Below are 26,017 nucleotides of genomic sequence, written 5' to 3'. Positions count from 1 at the left end.
AGGAACTCCTAGATTCAGTCTTAGAAATATCTGAGGAAGATTACATCAAATGCATTAGGAGTTCATTGAGAGGTCCAAAGGTTTTTCTAAAAAGAAAGCCATGCGATATGAGAGTAAATTCTTACAACATTGTTGTTCTAGATGCTTGGAAAGCAAACATTGACATGCAATTTATCTTGGATCCATATGCCTGTGCAATGTATATTGTTTCATATATTAGTAAATCTCAAAGAGGAATGAGTGATTTACTGAACAGAGCTGCAAAAGAAGCTAGAGATGGAAATCTTGACATAAAAAGACAAGTGCGTCATATTGGAAACCATTTCCTCAATAGCGTGGAAGTTGGAGCACAAGAAGCTGCATATTTAGTGTTGCAAATGCCTCTAACAAAAGCATCAAGAGATGTTGTTTTCATCAACACAAGTCCCTCTGATGATAGAGTAATTCTCATCAAAACAGATGCTGAACTGGAAAAGTTGACACCAAATTCTACAGATGTTGAATGCAGTAATGTCATTAAAAGATACGCAAAACGACCTAAACAACTTGAAAACTGGTGTTTAGCTGACTATGTATCTCAACTTGAGGTAGTGTTTCCAAAAGAAAGTGAAGAAACATTCGATCAAACAGAAATAAATGATGATGAAAATGATGAGTCAGATGATGACTTTAATGAGAGTGATACACTTGTTACTCTAAAGAATGGCATTATCATCAGACGTCGCAAAGTACCTAGAGTGATTAGATATGTCCGGTTCAATCTAAAAACAGACCCTGAAAATTACTATAGAGAAAGGTTAATGTTGTTTTTGCCCTGGAGAGATGAATCAGTTGATCTGTTGTCTGGAACTGACACTTTTGAAAATTCATTTAGTCTTAGAAAGTCTTTTTTGGCTCATAAAATCAAGCAATATGAGTTTAATGCTGAAATGCTAGATGCAGCATTACAGATAGCAAATGATGAATTAACAGATGCTTTTGATGAATTAGCACCTAATACTCAGCAAACAGAGGCAGAAGATGAAGCTGAAGGATCTTTTGAATCAGAAAAGTATGTCCAGTTTAACCCTGAGAGACCAGTTGAACAAAGAATATATGATATTGGAGCAGATGTTGGTATCCCATCAAGACAAATTACAGAGGAAAGTTCTGTGAGACTGCCAGAGGATCAATATTTGAAATTGGTGGAAAGTTTAAATGTGAAGCAAAGGGAATTTTTCAATCATGTCATGCAATGGGTCAAAATGGAAAAAGAGCCAATGATTTCTTTTTTATCTGGAGGTGCTGGTGTTGGCAAATCTGTTTTGATAAGAGCACTTTATCAAGCTTTGCACCGATATCTATGTTCAACTGAAGGTGAAAACCCAGATGATGTTAGAATACTTCTTTGTGCGTACACAGGAAAAGCAGCATATAACATTGGAGGGTCAACCATAGCGTCCGCTTTTCATCAAAAAATTAATCAAAGCAAACAAAGTTTACACTGCGATGAATTGAATACTTTTCGTACCAAATACAGAAACCTGAAAATAATCATAATTGATGAAATATCAATGGTAGGCAATAGGTCTTTGGCTCTGATTGACAGTCGTTTGCAACTTCTTACAGGCATCAAAAAGCCATTTGGTGGTATTAGTATCTTAGCAGTTGGTGATTTTTTTCAACTCAAACCTGTGATGGACAGCTGGATCTTTCAGGATTTAAAATGTAATGCCCAAGCTCTTGCAAGCAATCTGTGGAGGGAACACTTTTGTGTATTTGAATTGGATGAAATAATGAGACAAAAAGATGATATTGAATTTGCCCAACTGCTTAATCGCCTTCGTTATAATGAATTAACACCAGAAGACAAGAATGTAATTCAGAGATGCATGATAACAGAAACAAATGAAAATTATCCAAACCATGCTCCACATCTCTTTACTCAGAACTCTAAAGTAGATGCATACAACAATCAGTTGATTGAGAGACTTGAAGGAGAAAAGGTCATGGTGAAATCAGTTGATACTGTTATCAAAGATTACTCAAAGGAAGTGAAACAAAAGCTTCTCAGGTCTTTAGTAAATGAGGATGATGTTAGCAAAACTGCCAATTTAATGCAAATATTGATTCTTGCTGTGGGGATGATTTACGATATCTCGGTCAATGTTGATGTCTCTGATGGGCTTACTAATGGGTCATCATGTAAAGTTCAACTGATTGAAAGCAAAATGGAAGGCATATCAAGACCAAGCATAGTTTGGGTCAATTTTTTTGATTCTGCTGTTGGAAAGTCAAATCGCAAAAAATACAAGCATTTGTTTCATGATGGAATAAATGATGACTGGACACCTATTTTTGAAGTTCAGCGGTCTTTTGTAATGAATCATAATACTTTTCAGAGAATTCAGTTTCCATTGCGACCAGCTGCAGGAAAGACAGTTCATAAAGCTCAAGGGTGCACTGTTGATGAAATTGTAATTGACTTGTCTCAAACTAAAATTAGGAAAACTCCACACATTCACTATGTTGCTCTAAGTCGAGTACGGTCAGTAGATAATCTACACATCCTTAACTTCAATGAGCAGGCATTAGCTATGGATGAAAAAGTGCTTGAGGAAATGGAAAGAATGAAAACTGAGGTGCCATTGCATCTTTGTTATGTTCCAATGTATCAAATCAATTCTAATTGTTTTAAAGTTGCTTTCAACAATTGTAGATCACTTCATAAGCACTTTTCACAAGTAAAAAGGAAGCCAAATATTCTAGCATCAGATGTAGTTGGTTTCTCCGAGACAAGACTATGCAGTGCAGATGAAGACAATTTTCAACTACACGGCTACACAGCAATATTTAATCATGAGGTTTCATGTCACTTGAATAGACGTCCACATCATGGAACAGCACTGTATGTTAAAAATGACTACAAGATAACGTATATCTCAAAGTTTAACAATGGTTCCTTGGAGTTCATCACTGCAAATGTACATTTAAGCCAAAGTAGAGATGTACAAGTTATCGTACTTTATAAATACCCATCATGTTCTTTGGAAAATTTCAAGCAACATGTAAACACACATCTTAAGCCTTTGACTGAACACCAGAAGGACTTGGTACTTTTAGGGGATTTCAATTTCGATTTGCTTGCTGGGCATATTGACTTTTTAACATTTTTTGAAAAATGCTTTAAATGTAAACAAATTGTAACAAAGGCTACACATAATACCGGTTCTCAGCTGGACCTGATTTTTACAAACATAGCCCCATGTGCAACAGATGTGATTGAAGCATACTGGTCTGATCATAAAATGATATACTGCGCTTTTGAATGAAATAATTGTGTTTTAAAGAGAATGGGGCACCAAAGTAAAAACTCATCAGAGGGAGCTGTGAAAATAATGCCCCCTCCCTCATCCCATTTGTCACCTTTAAAAGGTGACAAATGGTCTTTTAATTAATATATAGGTATTGTAAGACACCAACTATTTGCTTTTGGCAGTGTCATAGATTCAGTGGTTCAAGGGGGATGGGGATTAAAATCATTAATTGAGCATTTGATTTGTAACAATTCCACTGTTTTCTGAATGTAGAGAATTTGTTAAATCTGTTCTCAATTTTTAATTTCTAGCCCAAATTTACACAGATATCATCTACTTCACTGATGTTGTTTTCATCAATTCTACTCCTCCTCCCACCTAAAACATGACTATGCCAATATTTTTAAATTCATACATTATATTGTATTATGTCTATATATTATACATATATTGAACCAAAAAATGCCTATGTCTTATATTCAAAGCTACTGTACAGTGAACATGTGTAAATTTGTGTATTTCTTCAATATTCTAAGATAATATTAATTTGCAGACTTGCATCAATAAGAGGAAAGACACTGATTGAAAATAGTTAAATTTAATCCTTCTCAAAGCCATGAAGGTGCATAAAACCGGTGCTTATACTCACTTTCCAAGGTGCTAAGCAGATTACAGTCACCGACTCCCCATGGATAGAACACCAGTCTATCACAGCTTAATTCCCAGCTTACTGCTCGTACCCAATTTCAGCTGGGTGGACTGAGACAAAGATCGATAAAGTACCCTGTGTAAGGGACAACAAAACATCAAGTGACCACAGCTGATTTTAACCAGCAACCTTTGGGTTACTGGCCTAACGCCAATGACCACTGGCCATGTGCTCCATAAATGAACTACATGCGAGTTAATTGTGAATTGCAGTTCTGGAAGTCATGTAAACAACTTCAATACTGTGCACAAGCCACATTAAAAATTGAATCTTTCCTTCATATTAAAGCAAAACAGAATGTGGCAATATCTGAAGAAGAGAAGAGAAGAGAGTAAATAAAAAAAACTGATTAATCATGCACCTGCACTTATTTGTTCCTAAAAAGAATTGTATACTGATGCTTTATTTATATATTTTTTGTTGTATTTTCATAATAACTTGATAGAAGTTTAATTGTACTCATATATTTATACAGTCTATACTAGATTATATATGTCACATCAAAATTGTTTGCATCTCATATGAATAATTACACCCTATATTCTAGAAAAACTATTTTTCAAATATGTCTTTGAATTTAATATTATTTCATTATTATCTTTGTAGCTGTTATCAATGACTTCATTCAATAATATCGTATTATATCAAGCAAAAGTTGGTGTCTTACAATACAATAAATGTATGTGAATCTGTATTCATTTTTTAAAATTCTTTAATATTTATTTATACGGACAATACACACACAATATGTACGAATCCTTCATGTGAGTGCATGTTATATGTATATTAAATCATGTTAATACATGTACGATGTTAGTCGAAAATATTGGAGCAAAAAAAGAAGACATCTTTTCTGTAATGACAACTTCCTTCTCTTTTTTGATTTGAACTGGTCCTTTATGGATTTCTTATATTACTTAAGGCCAAATCATTTTTATGTAAACTATATAACTACCCAGGTAATATGATTTTTATAATGAAAATTATATATATTTTACTAATGCAATGTTATTAATTTACTTGAATGCATGTATTTCTCTTATAAATACAAAAGCACCTGTATTTAAAGAAACTTGGCTCCAATCGTTCAAAAATGACAGGTAAGTATAAAGAAAGGAGGTCACTGGCCAGCCTGTAGCGGGCGGTAAACCTGCCTTTTCTAATAAATTCATATCTATGGACAGAGTTATAAACAATATGGCATACATGTATAAAGAAAAAACAAAAGAAATATTGCATACTGGTAGCTTATTTGATGCAGTGTACTCTTAATGTACACTTTATAGAAAATCTCATTTAAAGAAATTAAAAAATGAGAAATACATGTACATTGCATTAAAAGTGAATTTAATTTCAAACAAATATTCATCTAAGTTTTATTTAATTTTTCAAAATCATTCACACACACTCAACGCTTATATACTCAACTATAGTATTATTTCATATGGTTGTGCATGCATTTATATGCAAATATATAATATGATTGAAACATTATTTGTATCATATAGAACAGAAAAGATGTCTTCATCTTGTATGGTTATATTGAACTTGTCATAAATGTGTCATAAATTTTATTGTTTTTGATAATGCTCATTTTAAAGTATAAAGTGCATTAAATTATTTTTTACAATTGCTTGAACAATCACACTCAAATGACAAAATTATCATAAAACTCGTATTTTCAAATCATTCTTTATCTTATCATTTTCTGTTTCATTACAGTTAAGTAAATGACACAAGAATAATTATGTTACTAGTTTTTGTATAAAATTCTATCGACAAATAATTTTCATTTAATTACCGTATGTCTTGTGAATCAATACTGTTCATAACCTTTCTATTTTCGCTTTTTCGAAGAAAGGTTATGAAAAAACAGTGAAACTTCTAAATTAATTTATTTAAACTTTGTGTATATATATGACTAACTTAATTATATATTCATGTATATATTTGGTTTTAAAGTATGATTTATGGTATTTTCTCATCATTATATTCATTTAATTTAATGTACAATATGCATAACTATATAACACTTAGAAACTACATGTTTACATTTACAGTATATTTGTAAAATTTGATATAGATAATGTATTACCAGTAACTAGGTTTTTTTTAATGTGTGTGCATAAAAATTATTCCCGAGGTTCTTTTAATATTACCAGAAATGTTTGTTTCTAAATAAAATTGCTTTCTAAAATGAAATATGTCTCATGTTGATATATTATACCAGTAATTGTATTCATTGTAGATATGTTAAATCATGCCATTGTGATTGAAACATATTTCAACAGGTTTCTTATTTTTAAGGGTTCACATCAAAGAGAATGTTGCCAATTTTAAAATCCAATTTAGCCAAAATGCATATGAAAGCTTCTCTGTTCATTTCAAATTCTGGGATATATCAAGTCGGCGTATAAATGAAGCTAGATTTTTAACAGACACAATTTAGATTACAGATTATCTAATAGGATTTTGCACGTACTTCTTGTCATAACTTAATCTTGGAAATAAAGAAAGGTTGCATGAAATAACATGTACTATCATATGACGTGATGAAGGGCCTGGAGCCTTAATGGTTCTTGTACGTTTAAATGGTTAACCACTTTTTATATATAAAACTGGATATGTATTGCATGATCTCTTATATGAAAATCAATGAACTGGAATATTGGCATCCTCTAATTGTGTAGATTCAACTTGTTCAAATTATGACTACAGGTGATAAGGTCGGCCCACAATAAGTGCTAAATTTCAAACTAATATACATTTTAGCAGTTGCATGAAAATTTTATCTTTAAAGAACCATGCATTACTCTTCAAATGTGTGCAAAAAAACCTGCTGGAATTAACATACCAGTAATGCATTTTAATTTAAATGACACAATTTATTTTCATCCCCACCCCTCTATAAAGAATATTTAATCTTACATAAGAAAATTATGGTACTAAACTATGCTAAAAATTAAATTTCTCTATTATTTCAAGTGTTTTAAGTCAAAATAGTTATCAATGTTTGCTCAGGTGAGCGATGTGGCCCATGGGCCTCTTGTTGTTGGAGTTATGGGACTTTGACCACAATAATGATCCGTTTTATCCAAAAATTGACCTTGTAAGCGCTCTCATGCCTACAAATTTTGACGGATTTTCATTAAATTTATACCAAATGTTAATACCACTAATACCGTACCTTGGTCAAGTTCCTAAATCAGCCTTGGTCGATAGACTCGATACTAGTATACTGCTTGACCGGCGGGGGACCCAGGAATTCTATTCTTGTTTTCTTTTGGATATAGTTATTTTTTTAAAATAAAGTTTTACATAGGAACATATAGAGTAAATCTTCAAAAATCTTCATCTCAGAAACTAATCAGCCAGGAAAGCTGAAACTTGTGTGGAAGCATCCTCAGGTATATAGATTCAAAGTTGTGAAAATCATGATCTGTGGGGATTGGGTGAGGCCACATTGGGGGGATGTTAAAGTTTTACATAGGAACATATAAAGTTATGAAAATCATGATCCCTGGGGGTTGGATGGGGCTACATTGAGGGGGGGGGGGGGGTTAAGGTTTTACATAGGAACATATGGAGTAAATCTTCAAAAATCTTCTTCTCAAAAACTAATCAGCCAGGAAAGCTGAAACTTTTGTGGAAGCATCCTCAGGTAGTGTAAATTCAAAGATGTGAAAATAATGACACCCCCAGGAGTAGGGTGGGTCCACAATGGATGGAGGGGGGGGGGGGCAGTCAAAGTTTTACATAGGAATATGTAGAGTAAATCTTTAAAAATCTTCTTCTCAGAAACTAATCAGCCAGATGATTCTTTATAGAGTAAAACTCGTTTAGTACAAACACGGTTATAGCAAATTCTCGGATGTAGCGAATTTTTTTTTGAGTCCCCGGTCAAATTCTTAACAAATCTTTTCCAATTTTTTTGGATATAACGAATTCGGATATAATGAATTTATGGATATTGCGAACTGATTTTGAGTCCTGCAGAGGTAAATATTAACGAAATTTAACAATTTTATAACGAATTTCTTTACAGTTAAAAAAGTTTGCACTACCATTTAGCATAGTAGTTTGAATGAATTTCTTTTTATATAAATTTTTCGACTCATAATCCAATTATTAAAGGTATCAATGAAGTGTACTTTTTATTTTAAGCCGTAATCAGCAAAAGTTATTGTCTGGTGAAAGAAAACATTATTCATTATACGAATATAAAGAATTATGGATATAACGAAGTAAATTCATCGGTCCCTAGGACTTTGCTATAACCGAGTTTTACTGTAATTGTTAAGACTTTGGCCCCAGGACAATTCTTCGGCCTCACAAGAAGGTTCAGTGTTTGATGTAGGTTTATATTCCATATATAAACAATTGTTAAGGATCTTTTTGAGAACTACATTACTCAACATGTGATATGACTATAAAATCATCTTGTTATTAAAGGGACTAATGAATATAAACATAAGAATATCCAGGGGGAAAATGGATTTTATTTATACAGGATCACATGTATTATTGTACATTGTCCAGATAGTTTGTAATATGACTCCATTAAGCTGATTTTATCATACCTATTGTTCCTCAGATGAGCGATGTGGCCCATGGGCCTCTTGTTTAAAGAATCTAGAGTCCTTTTCATTTTAAAAATAAGCTTCTTCTGTTTAATAGCTTTTAAAGCTAAGATGACCTCTAGTTCTTTTAGTGTGGTACTAATTACAGTTTTTTTTATCTAATTTTTGAAATAAAGTTTTGTTGAGCTTGATATTTGTTGATATTTATCTTCATTTTGGTGTTGTCTTTAATTAATTTAAAGATGTGTCAATAAATTAAAATAGTGTGTCATGCATTGAAATACCTTTTTTCAGACCTTACTACAAAACAAAATATCACAACTTGAGCATTCATTAGATGAACAGAAATCAGACAGTGAACACAAAATCGAAAATCTTCATAGAGAATTAAATGAAGTGAAAGGGGAGTTACAAACAACAGGAGATTTATTACACAAACAGAAATCTGCCTTTGAAGAAAAGGCTGAAAAACTGCACACTGTACGGCTGAAACTTCATCAGCTAGAGATTGAATCTCAGTCAAAGGTAAATTCATCTGATTTAAAGTCCAGGAAATTTAACAACCTTTTGTGTTTGTAGGCTGTAAATGTACTCTTATATGGCTATATTAAATTACACATTTTTGTCACATTGTGCTCATCAAAGCTAACATGAGCAATTCTTACATTTGAGTAAGTGTTGTTGTCATTGATGTCTTTTAATATCCATATGTTAAAGGGTACCTGCAGTGCCGGTCAGTTTTTGATATAATGGAGATCTATGTGTAAAAACATCATCCTGAAAATTTTACAGCGATCGCATAAGTAGTTTTCGAGATATTTGGGGAAAACCCGATTTCACACCTGAACGAGTTTTGAATCAAGCCGATTTGGCGCGAGATGAACTGTGACGTCACGGGGTCAACGCCGCTGTATGAGAAACAGGGATATCGTATGAAAACTGTTCGTTTTCTTGCATTGTTTTATTGATATATGAACATTTTTTCTGTTGTTTTATTTCCTTATCAACCCTGGAAGACTAATTATACTGTTGTTTGAGCTTAACCCGTATTTTATCGAACAAAAATGCCGAATTCAGACAATTGTTTGCTTCATGAATTTCGTCAAATGTGTAACACATTTTACATATAAATGCACACCATATGTAGCAAAATGACAATTAATCAAAGCATTATTGTTATAAGAAACATATTTTGTTAATATTGTCATTCTTTCGAATGATTTCTCAGTGACATTATTAACTGATTAATAATATTGATAATACATAATGATATTTCGTAAAAGGTAACTCGGGGTCTATTCCTCGTATAAGGCATAAAATTACAAATGATGTCGCCCGATTATTCAATGATATTGATATCGGACCAATAACAATCAAAACAGTATGCATTCTTTAACAAACAAACACGGGATTATAAACGGATCAAGGCGAAAGTCCAAGATGGCTGCATGATTAAGTCTGTCTCGTATTCTTTTAAAAGTACAATAATGGAATTTAATTTTACATTTATTTACATCCTTTGTCAAAATGTTCCAGTTTATTCAGATTTCATAATGATTCGTTGTCAGTATTACAATTTAAGCTATACGGAGTTATAAAGCGTTTAATTACGACCATAGCGCTCGAAAGAACGTTGCACTTTATTAAATAAGAAATTATAAAGAACAACGTAATTACTTCCGAAATAATTACTTGATCACATAAAAAAGGTTTCAATTGCTGAATTATAAATTTAGTCATTATGAAGTGATTAGATAAGTAACAATAAAGGCATTTACTTCGAACATTAGATTTACTATTTAATAGTATCATGCATGATTCTTTGATCACTGATTGACGGACTATACACATGTTTTAGCTGACGAATGCTTGATTTTACACAGTCTAATTTATTTCTCTGTTTTATCTTTTAACAATTGAGTAGCTTATTATACACAAATCAATTTACCCGCCTAGAGGTGTGAAACCCTCTCTTCGTTCACCAGACTTGTGTACCTTGTGTATACATACCCCAGATACACGTGTGTCTGGAGCAGTGGCTTCGTTAGTTTACCTGTTTACCTGTGTCATTGTCTCGGATCACTCGTGTGTGAAAGGATATTATGTAATCAAAAAATGAATAATGAACATGAATTTGCCTATGTAAGCGTTTTAAGATATCGTATTCATCGGTAAAAAGGCGACGAGAATAATAAATTTTAAAATCCTTTTAAAAGAAATCCGATTGTAATAAAATAATAACGGATACAAATTTCTAGATCTACAATACTTAAAATAACAAGATAAGTCAAAACATCAGACCTACATCAATCATTTTGGCTGAAAAATCGAATTTAATTTGTATAGCTTTGAAAGGAAATTTCCCTCTTGTTGACCTCGTGACGTCACTTCCGCTGAAGCCTCGTTATCGCCTAATTCTGTTTTCTCTTGATTAGATTTCCCAAAGCAGGTAAAAATAGCCACTTTGAAGAGGCGTAACTCCGTTATTTTTGCACCGATTTCGATGCGGTTTTTTGCATTAGATTTTGGTAAATAAACTCTTTAACATATGTTTCACATCGGCTGGGCTGCAGGTACCCTTTAAAATTAGGAATTTTTAACATTTTTTAACCAAAGTATCGTAACAATCTAGTCAGAATTTACGAATATAGCGAACTGATTTATGGTGAATAATAACGAATTTTACACTTTTATAATGATTTTTTTACAGTTTAAAACGTTTGCACAAATATCTAACATAATAGTTCGAATAAATTTATTTTCATATAAATTTTTCAATTTACAATCCGATTATTATAGGTAACACAAGAATCTATTTTTATTTTAAGCCTCAATTAGCAAAAATTATAGTCTGGTGAAAGAAAACATGTATAAAATGAATTGGCTTTAGTTATTATTACAAATTCCTTATACGGATTACAGATGTTACAAAGTAAATCCCTTGTGCCCTAAGACTTCGCTATAAACGAGTTTTACTGAAGAAGTTTATTTCCATCTAAAAAAGTTATTTATCTCCAAAGATGGATGTTTGGACGAATGTACATAAAAAGTGATATTTTTGTGTTTTTCATGGAATTTTATGGTAACCATTATTAAAATGTAAATTGCATTAAGTTTTACTTTTTATCTAACTGAGAAGAAGTTTGAGGGAGCTTATGCTATACCCCTGGTGTCTGCGTTGGCCTCTAAACCTGATTAAAGTTTTTGTTCCAAGTCCTGTATCTAAGTTACTCCTTGTCCTATCTTCACCAAACTTGCATGGATGCTGAATCTTGACCATGAATTTCAGATGCTGGAAGAGGTTAAGGTTTTTGGAGCAGGTGCCCTTTGATAGCCATTTCTAAGTTACTACTGGTTCTAACTTCACCAAACTTGAATGGATGGTGCATCTTATGATACTGATGCACCTGACAGGCTTGAATGCTGTATCTGAGCCATAGGTTTTGGATGCATGAGGTTTTTAGAGATGGTTAAAGTTTTCAGAGCAGGTGCTCTCTGATGATAATATTTTGGTTAATACTGGTCCTAACTTCACCAAACTTGCATGGATGATGCGTCTTATGATACTGATGCACCAGGCAGGCTTTAATGCTGAATCTGAGCCATAGCTTTTGGATGCTGGACGAGGTGTCTGGACGAGGTTTAGGTTTTTGGAACAGGTCTCATGTGTTAAAGATAATAGCTTGTATAGTTGATTTAACTATAATATAAATGAATGGCAGAGGTAGCTTCAGATGCAGAGCCTGATCTCCATTATGATGAATTAATCAAGGATGCTAAAAAAAGTGCTACCTCCTGCAAACTTGTTTGGTAGATGTGTTTGTTGTGAAATGTGGTCTCATAAAGGTGATGCTTCATAAAGGTAATGCCTTGTCTCGCTGAGCTTTGTAATCTGTCATTACCTATGTTTTGTATTGTATTGAAATATAAAATCACCAGACATACAAATTGATAAGAGTGTAAATGAAAAGAGCTTCAATCACTAACAAAAATTGACTGTTCTAGCAATGATTGAAAACGTCTTATTTGTTTTGAATAAATAGAATTGATCATACTTGCTAACCTCCAACATGTGAAAATCTGGTCTTGACCAGATTTGGAAATTAAAAAATCTGGTCAGAGCGCGTAACGACATTCACGACATATTTACCATGCATTTCATAGGTATATACAATAGAAATATGTGTTAAAACTTATGTGTAATACTTTATTGCAAAGAAGCATTTTAACTAACAGTTGCTGATTTTGAATTTTGTAAAGTGATCTGACACAGAAAATGGTAGGTTGTGTTCAGCTAAAAAAAAAAATGCAAAAAGAGTTTCTGCTACATTAACCTTGCTTTTGAACTCTGTAAACGATGGCATGAAAGTTGTAAGTGACTTGGAAGACTTTTGTGTATTAAAAAGCATTTTATACATGACTTAGCATTTTTGAATGTTTAGTCAGATCATTTTGGGCACAAAATCCAATATTGTGTTATGTAGAACACAAGAAGCCTCGTTTTGTACTTGATTACTTTGTTTTACCCAAAAGAATTCATTTTCCCAGATATATTGATAGGTACAAAAATATTGTTTCTTTTTGTTGGTTTTTTACGTTGACTAAACTCTGGGTTTACTTTCGGGGTTTACTCTGGGTCTGCTCAAGTAAACCCAAGCGGGGGTGTTAAGGAAGCATATGGGCAATTTAGCATCTTATATGAATATTTTTCAGAATGTTTAGTTGTGGACGATCAAAGTTATGGGTAAATTTTTTAATTTAAAAATTATCTTGCGTAATACATGTACAGGTAAATATTTTTAAACCTATGACATAAATATGACAATTAAATGTTAAAAAATGTTTTTTAAACTTTAAAATGAATTTGGTGGGTTTTATTTTTGGCCAGTTTATGAGATTTTATCCGAACTAAGGGACATTACTCACACATTGTTTATATTAGAAATGCCATTTACTGCAATACATGATGGAGCAAAAGACTCTGTTTTCAGAGTTAACTCTGTTTTCAGAGTCCTGACAGAGTCACATAAGTAGTATATTCAATTATATTTCAACCATGGTCATTTTTTAATGGTCATGAATGAACTGCAATAAATAGTAAATCAATGAGAAATTATGAAGGAAAATGTTAACATATTATATAGGTATATGATTTGTGTTATCTAATTTACATGACGTATCTTGAATTTCTACTTCAAGAAAAAGACCACAGTTGGGATTCCATTAAATATGTTTTAACTAAACAGATTAAGAGAAAAAAATTCTTAATGAATGAATTAATGTAAAAAATTATTATGTAAATTTACATGGAAAGAAATTTGTTCAAACTATTATTCATGGCTTACATGTTTACTGCTATACAGTTTACATTGCTCGGTTCCTTTAAACAAAAAGACATTTGGTTTTATAGATTGAGCAGCTTACAACAGCTGAAGAAGCTGTGATATGCGAGAGAAATGAAATACAGAATCAATTCAAAAATATTGAAAAAAGTTTAGGAGAGAAATCAACAGAGCTCAGAAAATTGCAGAAACAGTTGGAACAGGTAATTTTTTTTTATAGAATTAAGAAACTGTTCTCTGCTTATGTATATACTGAAATGAGAGAGAGAGAGAGAGAGAGAGAGAGAGAGTAATTAATTTAAGACACAGATGGGATCAACTATGTTATTGAATAACATGAACCATTTTGTCACACATATCATTTATTAGAATGACATTGACAACATTATTAAATTCAGGAAAATGACAATTACTTATTTAAATCTATGTGTCAGAATTCTCTACCTATAAATAATGAAGATATTTTCACTATAAAGGTTTTACAAATGCAGACCTTTTACTAGTATTTTGTTGCATGGTCCAAAAATGTATTAACTAATGTAAAAACTTATACTAAATGAACACATACATGATGTGTCAGTGGATTGATGTTATGTTATTTATGTAACCTTTGAAAAAGGAAAACAAGAAGGAAACAATAACTAATACCTGTATTGTGTATTTAGGAAAATTCACAATTCATTGTTTTTCGTGATTTGAATCAAAATTGCATAACAAAGTAAATGCATGCATGTATTTAAATCTGTACAAGAATACAAGAGCAAGATTAATTTATAGTAAGTCAGTGAATTTTCTTTTTAAACTTATAGATAAATCACCCAATTTCTACCCCTCCCTCACCCCCTCGCCCCCAATATATACCCCCCAAAAATAACAACTTTCTTGACAATACTAAAATTATATTGGTGATAATGTACATTTGTGTATATACATCTGTATAATCATATTATATCAGAGAAATGTATTAACAAAATTTATTATACCAGTAAGTGTTATATGTATTATATCACTTGTATCTGCTCTTTCTTTTGTGAAAGTTGTATTTAAATAAAAAAAAAAAACCCAACAAAAAAAACAAAGTAAACTGATCAACTTAATCTTACTTCATCTAAAATTCTTGGTTTAATAGCACAATTTCCCGGATTATTTGTGAATTTTTATTGCATGCTGAGGTATACTATTTTGGTTTAAATTGCTCACAATGAACAGAAAAATAGAGAAGCTGCCATTGAAAGAGAAAAAAATGCCACACTGGAAAAAGAGACAAGAAAACAGCAAGAAAAAGAAGCATCATCTCAAGAGCGATTTAAAGCTCTTGAACAAAAACTCAAGGAAAAGGTATTTTGGAATGATTTAAATTGGTACATGTATGATTTTCTCTGACACACACACAGAAACAATATTAAGTTTAAAGAGACTTTCATGGTACTTATTTTAGATTTTGGATTTTGAAAATATAACTGCACAAGTAAAAGATTTAGAGATACAGATCCTCAGTGAAAAAAGACACAGCACAGAAGTGAAGGAAAGAATGGCTGACTTGGAGCAGGAAAAGAATTCTGTAAGATGTTTTCATTATTACATATTTACAAGTTATAGCTTTCCAAAATTCTTGCCTGACTAAACAATATTATTCAATGGAAGTATGCATGTATCAATTAGGCTTTCTTATAAGAAATGAATTTTAATTTTCGCTGCTGATCATAAATTCAGAAACGGAGTGTGCAGATTTAAGAAGAAATTTCAGTCCTTTCTTAAATCAGTGCATGTACATGTATTTGATATAGTCAAAACTGGAAGTACAGAAAGAAAACAAAATGAAAGCATGTCAACCCATTGGAAGCACATTGGTGGATCTTGCAATTTTCCCAGCTCGTAAAAATTAACTTTACCTGTTTTTTAAGCAGTAAAAGTAAAATTTTAGAAAAAATCATCAATTATTGTGGAAATTACACTGTCTAGAAATAGATATACAGTGAAACTTCTCAAAACCGGCACCCCTGAAAACCAGCACCCCCTCAATATCGGCCGATTTAAAAAGTCCCGGCCAGCTCTCTCTTTATTTCTTATATATAAACCCTTAGAAAACCGGCACCCCCTGAATACCGGACACCGGCCGTTTTTTATCGGCCGGTCTTTAACAAACGTGTGAAATATACCCTCACAAAACCGGCATATAGCCTTTTTTGGTGTGTGTTTATTTTGTGATTATTATTGTTTTATTTTTAATTCATCGATTTGATTCGTATTTAGTTATTGTATTTTATTTTATACTACACTGAGTAAAGATTAGAGCTCGGCAATAAATCGAACGTCAATGATACAAGCGGCATAAAGTTCTGTTTCTTGATTCTTGATTTGACCCTATTAAATGTTTAATCTACTTGATTTTATTTTACATTCACTCACACACACAAATAAAATTTCAGATGCTTCCAAAACTAAAATATTTTATCAGAGTTTCAATGTAAGCGCAATTTGATATAAGCGGCCTTTCAGAGAAAATTTGACATGAGTTTGTACACACGTAAATGTACAACGTTGGTGTTCTATCTTTGTGATCACTTTGAAATCATTCTTATCATGTTTAGTTCATTTTCACAATTTTTTTTTTTTAAATCAAAACTTATTACTGACTATAAGCTACAAAAAGCATTATACATGTACATCTATACATGTATTATATTTATATAAATAGCTTAAACAGATACATAATTTCCTTAACAATGGCTAGTTTTAACTGAACCTCAGTAAACCAGCACCCCCTGTAAACTGGCTCTTTTGTCCGGTCCGGTAGCCTGCCGGTTTAGAGAAGTTTCATTGTAGTAATAATTTTGAAGAAAATAGCTATTTCACAGTTAGTCTTTTAAATTGTGTTTCATGATATTACACTGTAACCATTTAACTTCTATAGTGGTTTGGGTATTTGTATTGAGAGAGTTTGCTGGTGATATTGTGACTGCTCATAGAGCTTCCCTTAAGCCAAAACTTGACTACTAGTTTTGCCAAATGATACATGTAAATCATCTACTAAAGTTTTTAGTTCACCTGAGCTGAAGGCTCAAGTTGGCTTTTCTGATCACATTTTGTCTGTCATCTGTCTGTAAACTTTTCACAAACTTTTCACATTTTCAACATCTTCTCTGGAACTACTGTGCCAATTCCAACCAAATTTGGCATAAAGCATCCTTAGGCAAAGGGAATTCAAAGTTGTGAAAATAAAGACCAGGCCCTTTTTCAAGGGGAGATAATTAGGAATTGTCAGAAATCTTCTTAAAAACCATTTGGCCAGAAAAGCTGAAACTTAATAATTCTATTGAATCATCCTCAGGTGCTGTAGATTCAAAGTTGTGAAAATTATTACCCCTGTGCCCAGGGGGTAGGAATGGGGTCACAATGGGGGTTTGAATTTTTACATAGGAATATATTGAGTAAGTAAATCTTTAAAAATCTTCTCAGAAACTGCCAGGAAAGCTGAAACTTGGATTGATGCATTCTAAGGTAGTGTAGATTCAAAGTTGTGATAATCATGATACATTTGGGTATGGTGGGGTCACACTGGGGGATAAAATCTTTAGGATTATAGGTTATTACGGAGAGAAATTTTTAAAATTAATTTTCCCCAAAATCCATTTGGCAAGAAATTCTGTTACTTGTTTGGAAGCATCCTTGGGTTGTGTAAATTCAAGTTTGTTAAAATCATTATCCCTGGGAGTAGGGTGGGGGCACAATAGGGGGGGGGGGCAGTTTTTTTTAATAGGAATATTAAGAATGAAAGTCTGAGAGAATCTCAATAAATTCCTTTTTGCCAAAAAAAGGTAGTTGACTGAAAGCTTCCTCTGGAAAGGTATATTCAAATTTGTAAAAATCATCTTCCCATGCGATAGGCCTTGGGGACACAACAGGGTGTCAAATTTTTAAATAGGATTATATTTAAAAAAAAATATCTTAAAATCTTCTCCAAAAATTAATTAGCCCATAAAGCTGTAGATCCAAGTTTGTCAAAATCAGGGCTGGGATTCATAAAGATACTTAAACAGTACTTAAGTGTAAGAAAATACTTAAACTCATAAAAAATACTTAAGTCACGCTAAGAATTTGTTTTAAACTTAAGTTTTATTCATAAAACAACTTATGCCTAAGAAAAATCTTAAGCAATACTTAAATCTAAGAGTCCTCTTGAGGTGTCTTAAAGTTCTAAGAAAAACTTAAGTTCAAAATCAAAATGGCTGCCATCGGAGCACACAGAAGATGTTTTCGCAAAAGAAAAGACTGTTTGGTAGAGTACAGTGATGCTGAACTTGTTGAGAGGTACAGATTTGATTCAGCCGGTATCCGTTTTCTAGAGGGGTTGATTGGTAACGAACTTATGAGTGGTTCACGCAGAAACTGTGCACTTTCTCCACTGCAGAAAATTTTATTAACACTTAGATTTTTAGCTACCGGTAAAATGCAGTTGTGCAATGGAGACGACATGGGTGTCTCGCAGCCTACTGTTTCTAGGTCAATTACTGCAACTCTAAGATGTCTCTCTTCTCCACGAATTTGTGCTCAGTTTATTAAATTTCCACTAAATCTTCAGGAAATTCGCAAAAACCAAGAAGAGTTTTTCAAAATCGCTGGGTTTCCTGGAATTGTTGGGGCCATCGATGGCACACATGTACAAATTATCGCTCCTTCTCAATACGAAAACGAATATGTCAACAGACATCATTACCACAGCATCAACACACAGGTCGTCTTTGATCCATTCCACAAGATAATTGATGTCGTAGCGAAATGGCCAGGCTCAACACATGACGCTAGGATCTTGAATGAGAGTGGACTCAAGTCATTGTTTGACCAAAACAAAATCCCTGTGCATACGCATTTGCTAGGAGACAGCGGGTATCCTTCAAAGAGATGGCTCCTAACTCCATTTTTGCGACCAAACCAAGGTTGTCAAACAAACTATAACAGGTACGTTTCCCATTTCACATAATTCTCTGTCAGGTAAAAGCTAAGTAATGTCTAATATATACATCCACCCTGTCCATACATGATACAACCAACACGAAAAAAGCAGCGAAAAAATGGCCATGACCGTTCTACTTTCGTTTTCCTGATAAGCGCCCTCTGGAGACAGCAGTGCTAAATATATACATAACATGGGGCGGATCAATGAATTTCATTCCACCAAAATTTTATTTCATTCAAAACTGTCACTGTACAGAATATAACGGGATGATATGGCATTTTGCTGCTAGTTCTACATTACTGTTTAAACTATCTCTCTCTATCAATTTAGGAAATTTCCCATTTATATTTTTTTTAATGGGGGGGGGGGGGGGGAGTAATATCATTTGGTTAATTTGATTTTTGAACCATTAAGAATTATTTTCCCTAGTATATCATTTCAATATCTAAAAATATCCACACATATACATGTAATTATATGCCTATATAAGTAGTCATATACTTATATCATAATTATAAATTGAAAAGCAACATATGTACATGGTAATTATAATCTTTGCGGGGGAATATTTTACAGAAGTATTATTTTAAATTTGACAATTTCATAAAAGAATCATTTAATCTGTGTGAGACCATTCACTTCATCTGTCAAGGGTTCATATTAATTATATAGTTCCAAATCTTTTATATGCTGAGATTTATCAGAAATAAAGTGCATCAACATGTTCTGAATTTAAAATGCACCTTGCTGCTGATGCTATAGCTTTTACTGGACATGTGTATAGAAGTAAGCAGAAAGAAGCTTACAGTAATTCTTAGGCATTTATCTGCCAAGTAGTATCATTGAGCTGCTTAATAGGGATCTGTTAATTAGTGTTCTTATCTATGGAATTTGATAATTTTTATGATTAAAAAATATGCATAATTTTTTATTTTAAATTTCAAAGATATGTGAAAGAATTGATTTATTAAGGGTATTTTATAGGGCTCATAAAAAGACAAGAAGTATTGTGGAGAGAGGCATAGGACAGCTTAAGAGAAGATTCCACGTTCTGCATGGAGAGGTTAGATTATCCCCAGACAAGACTTGCCAAGTAATTGTTGCTTGTTGCATCTTACACAATATCTGCAAAGACAGACAGATACCATGCCCCCTGGATGGTGACCTGGATGACAATCAGCAGAATGATGGGCTGAATGTACAGAATGGTCAACAGAATGATGGAATTCGTTACAGACAGCTGTTCGCTGAAACTCACTTTTGACTGGTAGGCATTTGAGTGAAAACAAACATACATGTTTTAAAATATTCAGGTTTTTTTTTAAATAACATTAACAGCAACAACAACAACAACATTTGTAATAAAATAAATTTCATAAAATATCACATAAAAATCACTAGTTGTACATGTAGATGATCATCATAGGTGCACATATTTCAAGTCTTTCTTACTAAATTCATTGATTTAACTACTGAATCTCTAAAATTTGTCATAAATACTATTTCTTTTAAGTTTAACTTTACATTTCTATTGACATTTTACTTCATTATTTATATAAATTAATTTCTGTTTTACTAATGGATTGAATGGACATAGTTTTTTTTCATTCCTCTTTCTTCAGCTTTTTGATTTTCAACTCTAGATACTGAACTTCTAATTCTAGCTTCTTCAAAGTCAGTTCCTCAATTTTCCTTTTAGGATTAGAGCAGTTGGTGCGACCTCTGCTTAATGGCAGCATCCATGAAGATGGAGATGGCGGCGGAGGTGATTCTGGGTCCAGAATGTGGGGAACTGTATCTGGTGGTCCCTCAATGATATTGATCCCACTGCAAAAAATGTGAAGATTAAAATTTTGTTTGTCTGTAGATGTTACCATATTTGGAGTTTTATGATTTTATGATCTTTGCAAAAACATTTTTTTATAAATATTTTATTTCATACTTGGAATGATTGATATCAATGAAAAGTCATGAAATATGCCTATCTCAATAAATTTCATCAGTTTTGTTCATATAGCTCAAGTTACTTATTTTTCTTTATATATACCTTTTTCTATGAATTCTTGATACCAGTAATTTTAAATGAGATTGTTTAGTCACACACGCATACTAGTGTATATATTCTTACACTGGCTCTTCTCCAATAAGTCCGCCCAACTGAATGATAGAGGTGTCCAAACCTCCGGGAATACCAGACAGGCAAGTGTTGTTTTCCCCCACCACATTTGAAACAGCCATGGCGATTGTGCTGAGTGTCTTTTGGGGAGGACCACCACCTTCAATCATCAATTAATCAATTGAGAATAGTACACAGCAACATAATTTGATATGCAAAATAACAGTAAAAGATTATACAAAAATTCAAAATATATTGCGATTCCATCTAATTGTGATCATAATTTCTTTATTACATTTATACATGTGGTATTTATAATCATAATTGAAATCCAAGTATTATATTTTCATGTGTGCATGCGCAGATCTAAATAGGGTCTGTGGAAGCCCCCCCCCCCCCCCCCCCCCCCCGCGGCAGAAAATTCATATTAATTTTATTAAATTCCTAATGTCCATATTTTTCCATGGAAGGAGGGTTTTCCAAGGTTTGACATTGTGAGGGGATCCAAGGCATAGTTACAACTTGATTTTAAATAAATTTCCCGGGGTTGGGGGTCAAAACGCCAATGACCCCCCCCCCCCCCTTAGGTCGGTGCATGTATTTTTTCCAGTGTTAATTGTTTACAATTTAATTTCCATTGCTTTTGCATTAAAAAAACAACATTGTTTAACACAAGGCCTCATACAACTTCTCATTTGTGGTTTAGCTGAACATGATAATGAATAACACACCGAAAATGTGAATTGTTCAAATTTGGCGATCCACATTTCCTCGGTTATAGCAAATGAATTCGATCGGAGTTTATACAAATCCTTTCGCGGCAAATTTTGTATTGTACAGGTAATATTAAATTGATTAGTCTTTTTTATTATACAGTGAATCAAATTATATATAAGTATAGGCCTACATTGTATACGTATCCTTCAATTGTCATTACTGAAACGAAATAAATGTGTATCATTGTATCATGCAATTTGTATGCGAACTTAAATTTTGAAAACAAGCTCAATTTTGTGCGTAATAACAAACCTGTTCCAGTCGTAGCTCTTCTGTGATCAGATATCTCTGATTTAGATTTAGAGAAAATGTTGTGCCATTTCTTCTCAGCCTCTGCAGCGGTTCTACCGGGCCCAACACCCATGGCAGTCAATGAAACTGCAATGTTTCGCCACATCCGGCTTTTCATTTCTGAAGTCAGCGATGGTCCTAATTTCCCCCTCAATATCTGCTTATTTTCATCGACTAGGTTTGTTAGTGCTAGCGTTTCATCGGCGTTCCAATTGGGTTTTCTTTTCGTCTGCGAATCCATTGTTTTGACTTTTTCCCGTCTGCTAATTCACGTCACAGTCTTAACTTTTTTACCTCTTTCACAAAAGAGCGCGTTTGTAGGCAAGGAAAATTCCGGGAATTTGTAAGTGTTGTCATGGAGCTTTGACTTAAGTACATGAATTTCTTAAGTTTATACTCAGTTAAGAATTATGTTTAGTATTTTTATGAATTTGTTCTTAAGTTTTTTTCTTAACTAAGAATTTATTTAACACTTAAGTGCATTTTCTAAGAAAAATCTTAGAATCTTTATGAATCCCGGCCCAGGACCACATTTGGGGTTCTAATTTGCATAGGAAAATTTTTAAAAATTATTTTGCAACATCTTGTGCCCAATGGGTTCGAAGTTTGCTGAAGGTTTATATATGTGATAAGATTTTCTTGAGAACTACTCAATATCTTAAATGTGATGTGATTATTGTATCATCCTGTTACAAAAGGGGCTTAAATTTTAAAATGAGAATATCCAAAAAAAAAATTAAAATCTGTTTATACAGGATTTATTCTACAACATTGTCCAGATATTTCGTATGACTTCATAAAGCTGATTTTATTATGGATATCATGTCACTGAGCGATGAGGCCGTTGGGATTCTTGTTTTAATTATACCCCTGCAAATGTTGGGGGGGGGGGAATTTGGTTTAACCCTGTCCATTTGTCCATCTGTCTGGCTGTGTGTGGTGGAAATTTCAACCCTCCTATAGAATTTTCTACCACTTCATGGAACAATCTGAAAATTTGTACATAATTATGTTGAACACCATTTGAAGATGTTCATCTGCATTTTTTTTAAGATTAGATATTATGAGGATTTTAAGACAGTTTTCATTGTACTAATTCTATATATTGTACACTAATGTTGAAAAGTAAAGAAGGTAATTTTTATTTGTTAAATACATTAATTTTATATAAATACATCAAAGTGGAGGTTTTTTGTCTTTATTTTTCTAACTAAGGGACAATGTGCAGTTCTTTTGCATTTTTTGCCCCCAAAATTTTAGTTTGTAAAGAGCTTTAAAAATAAGGTGGCAGATAGTTGAAATCATATTGAAAATAAGTGTGTAAAAGGTTATTACCACAGTGACCTCATAATGTGGAAATGACATCATGAAAATTATCTTATTTTGATAAATTGATGTTTTGTAGCAAAATATGGTTGTTTTCTGATGGTTTTTTGATGAGAAAATATCGAGTGCAGGCTTTAATTCTCAAGTACCCTTTTTAAGGCGTCTAGCTAATGCTCTGCAGCCTTTTAGCGATCATCTTGATTGGCAATCGTCCAAAAATTCATGCTTTGCACCGCCTTTTAAATGCGCATAAGAAATAAGTTCCTTAAAGTATTAAACCTATTACAAAATTTTAATTCCATTTATTCAACTAAATTGTGTAAAAAAACACCCCAATTTGCCTCTCTGGTTATTGACAGCTCATTGCATAAGTATAAATTTGCTTAATTAAGGAATGGCAGATGAATACAATAAGGTGTAAACATTAACTAAATATTATTTTAGTTTATCGCTTACATTTTAATTGGAGACCGTGCCGGTCTCCAAAATAAATGTAAGCGATAAACGTATCTAGTAATTTGGTTGCAATAAATAATCACAATTATAATGCAGTTGGTTTGGTCGAGCATTTTAGATAGCATGTGTTGTGGATTTGTTTGTGATCAGTCTGTCCATCTGTCTGTCTATTTGAGATAGCTTGTCTGAAGCATAGCTTCTCTCCCCTCGACCCAATATGGCTCATAACCTCACCCAAAGAGTGCCTTTGGGTAAAGGGTGGGCAATGACCCTGAGCCATGTTTCAAGGTCTAAGGTTAAGGTCATAACAGAATAATATATAAAATCCTTGTCTGGGAAATATTCTCTTCCCTTGATCAAATATAGCTCATACTTCCCTCACAGAGTTTCTAATGTAAAAGAGTGTGCCATGACCTTGAATGAGATTTGTAGGTAAAGGGTCAAGGTCATATCAGACCATGCAAAAATCCTTTTCTCAGAGCAATTATACTTTTTCACTGAGCCCTATTTGGCTCATACCTTACACCAGCAGAGCTTTTGAGTTAAGGGTGTGTAGTGACCTTGAACCCATTTTCAAGGTCAACTGTGAAGGTCGTAGCAGAATTATATGAAAAATCCTTGTCTGGAGTATATTTTCTCTCCCTTTGCTCCAATGTGGCTCATACTTGACCCACATGGTGCCTGTGATCAAATAATATGCAGTGATTTTGAATGATGTTTGTAGTCCAAGTGTCAGGTCATATCAGATCACACAAAAATCTTATATACATACTCTCCACTTAACCCTATTTGGCTAATACTTGCAATTCAGTGACCTTAAAGCAAGTCAAAGTGAAGGTCCTAGCAGATCTCTTTATAATCAGTCGATAATCAAACCTTAATAGGTTTTTTTTTAGATCGTGTTTTGTTTTCGAAAATCCCAGTCAGTCTTTTATTTTGCGATCTAAAAACCGAACAGAACACCTTAATGAGATCATGTACTTAAGTTAGATCGCGTTTAGGTAGTTAAGTGATTGTTTTCCTTTTGTTCTTTTTATGTACTGTTTTTTTTCTGACTTTGTGCATGTGATTTCTCGTTACATTTATACTAATAATAAACTTTTTTGGATAGAAATATGAAGAAGCAATCTTGGTAAAAGAAAGAAACCATGCCTTGGAAAAAGCTATTGAAGAACAAAGGGAGAAAGGAACTATGATGACGCAGCACATAGAGCTTCTGGAACATCAACTCAAGCAAAAGGTACTTTAAGTAAAGACCATATATCTTCACGCCTTTTATTTTTAGTATGGATGTCACATTATTTGGAGAGAATAATAATTGATTGCTCTACTCAATCGATTGTCGAGTACATGTTGATTTTGATTTTTTTTTTTAAAAACAATCTGTCTTTTTCAAATGAAATTATTCTCTCGTATATACATTGTGTTATTAAATCAAAATCTAATAAATATATGTAATAAATGAAGTAATTTGATTTAAAATGAATTGAAAATTTTTAAATCTTGATATGGTCAGCAAAAGTCCCAACTTTTCCTTTTTATACGGGGTCACGTGACGCTATCTGAGCCAGAGCCTTAAGCAGCGCATAGAACACATCAACTGAATCTATGCTAAAGAAAGGAGTGCAGAAAGTTGTCATGTATTTCTGTAAATGTGCAGAAAGTTGTCATGTATTTCCGTAAATATAAGTTCTCAAAACACATCTTTTAAATCTTTCTACGTCCTCAATGTATAATTCCAGTTCTCAATCAGAAAATAAACAAATCGATTTATTGGTTTAAATACTCATGCTTAGGTTTATAAGCATTCTTTCACCAGAGGTCGTGCTTTGCAAGATTCTGGAAGCATGCATAACCCAACCTCTGGTGAGAGTTTGGTTCATTAGTTGCAGTGATTTGTGGAATGAGTTGCATAACCGAATGCAAACATTATTGTAGATTTAACATTTGGGGTGATCAATACATCAAACAATTTACAGTCATATAGTTAAAAGAATCAAATTATATTTTAAGGGATATTTTGATCACAAATATCTCAAAAAGGAGAAAAGCAAAAATGTTCATCGTCCAGTTATTTATTTATACATGATAAAAGTTTTCTCATATGAATATGTTCTGTAAATAGGGGTTTTAAGGGGCTGGAAGTCCAAATCTTAACACTTGTTGA

General features: G+C 32.9%; 2 protein-coding genes across 3 annotated transcripts in view; one reads left to right on the top strand and one right to left on the bottom strand.

Moving 5' to 3' along the window:
* The window catches only part of LOC128159380 (early endosome antigen 1-like), a 132,663-nt gene that overhangs the window by 53,009 nt on the left and 53,637 nt on the right, over positions 1-26,017 (top strand). For both annotated transcript variants that reach the window (XM_052822442.1, XM_052822440.1), the window contains exons 17-21: positions 8,880-9,110; positions 13,996-14,130; positions 15,137-15,265; positions 15,366-15,488; positions 24,962-25,090. In XM_052822442.1, coding sequence (XP_052678402.1) covers positions 8,880-9,110; positions 13,996-14,130; positions 15,137-15,265; positions 15,366-15,488; positions 24,962-25,090 — 747 coding nt within the window. The remainder of the gene's footprint in view (positions 1-8,879; positions 9,111-13,995; positions 14,131-15,136; positions 15,266-15,365; positions 15,489-24,961; positions 25,091-26,017) is intronic.
* LOC128159381 (uncharacterized) lies at positions 20,183-23,244 on the bottom strand. Its single transcript, XM_052822443.1, has 3 exons — positions 22,030-23,244; positions 21,013-21,160; positions 20,183-20,711 (listed from the first exon to the last, which is right to left on the bottom strand). Exons 1-3 carry the CDS (start codon positions 22,307-22,309, stop codon positions 20,489-20,491), a joined length of 651 nt encoding a protein of 216 aa, XP_052678403.1. The 5' UTR covers positions 22,310-23,244; the 3' UTR covers positions 20,183-20,488.

The sequence above is a fragment of the Crassostrea angulata genome, chromosome 8 (genome assembly GCF_025612915.1).
Source record: "Crassostrea angulata isolate pt1a10 chromosome 8, ASM2561291v2, whole genome shotgun sequence".
Taxonomy (NCBI): Eukaryota; Metazoa; Mollusca; class Bivalvia; order Ostreida; family Ostreidae; genus Magallana; species Magallana angulata.
This window is presented reverse-complemented; position numbering and strand designations above follow the sequence as displayed.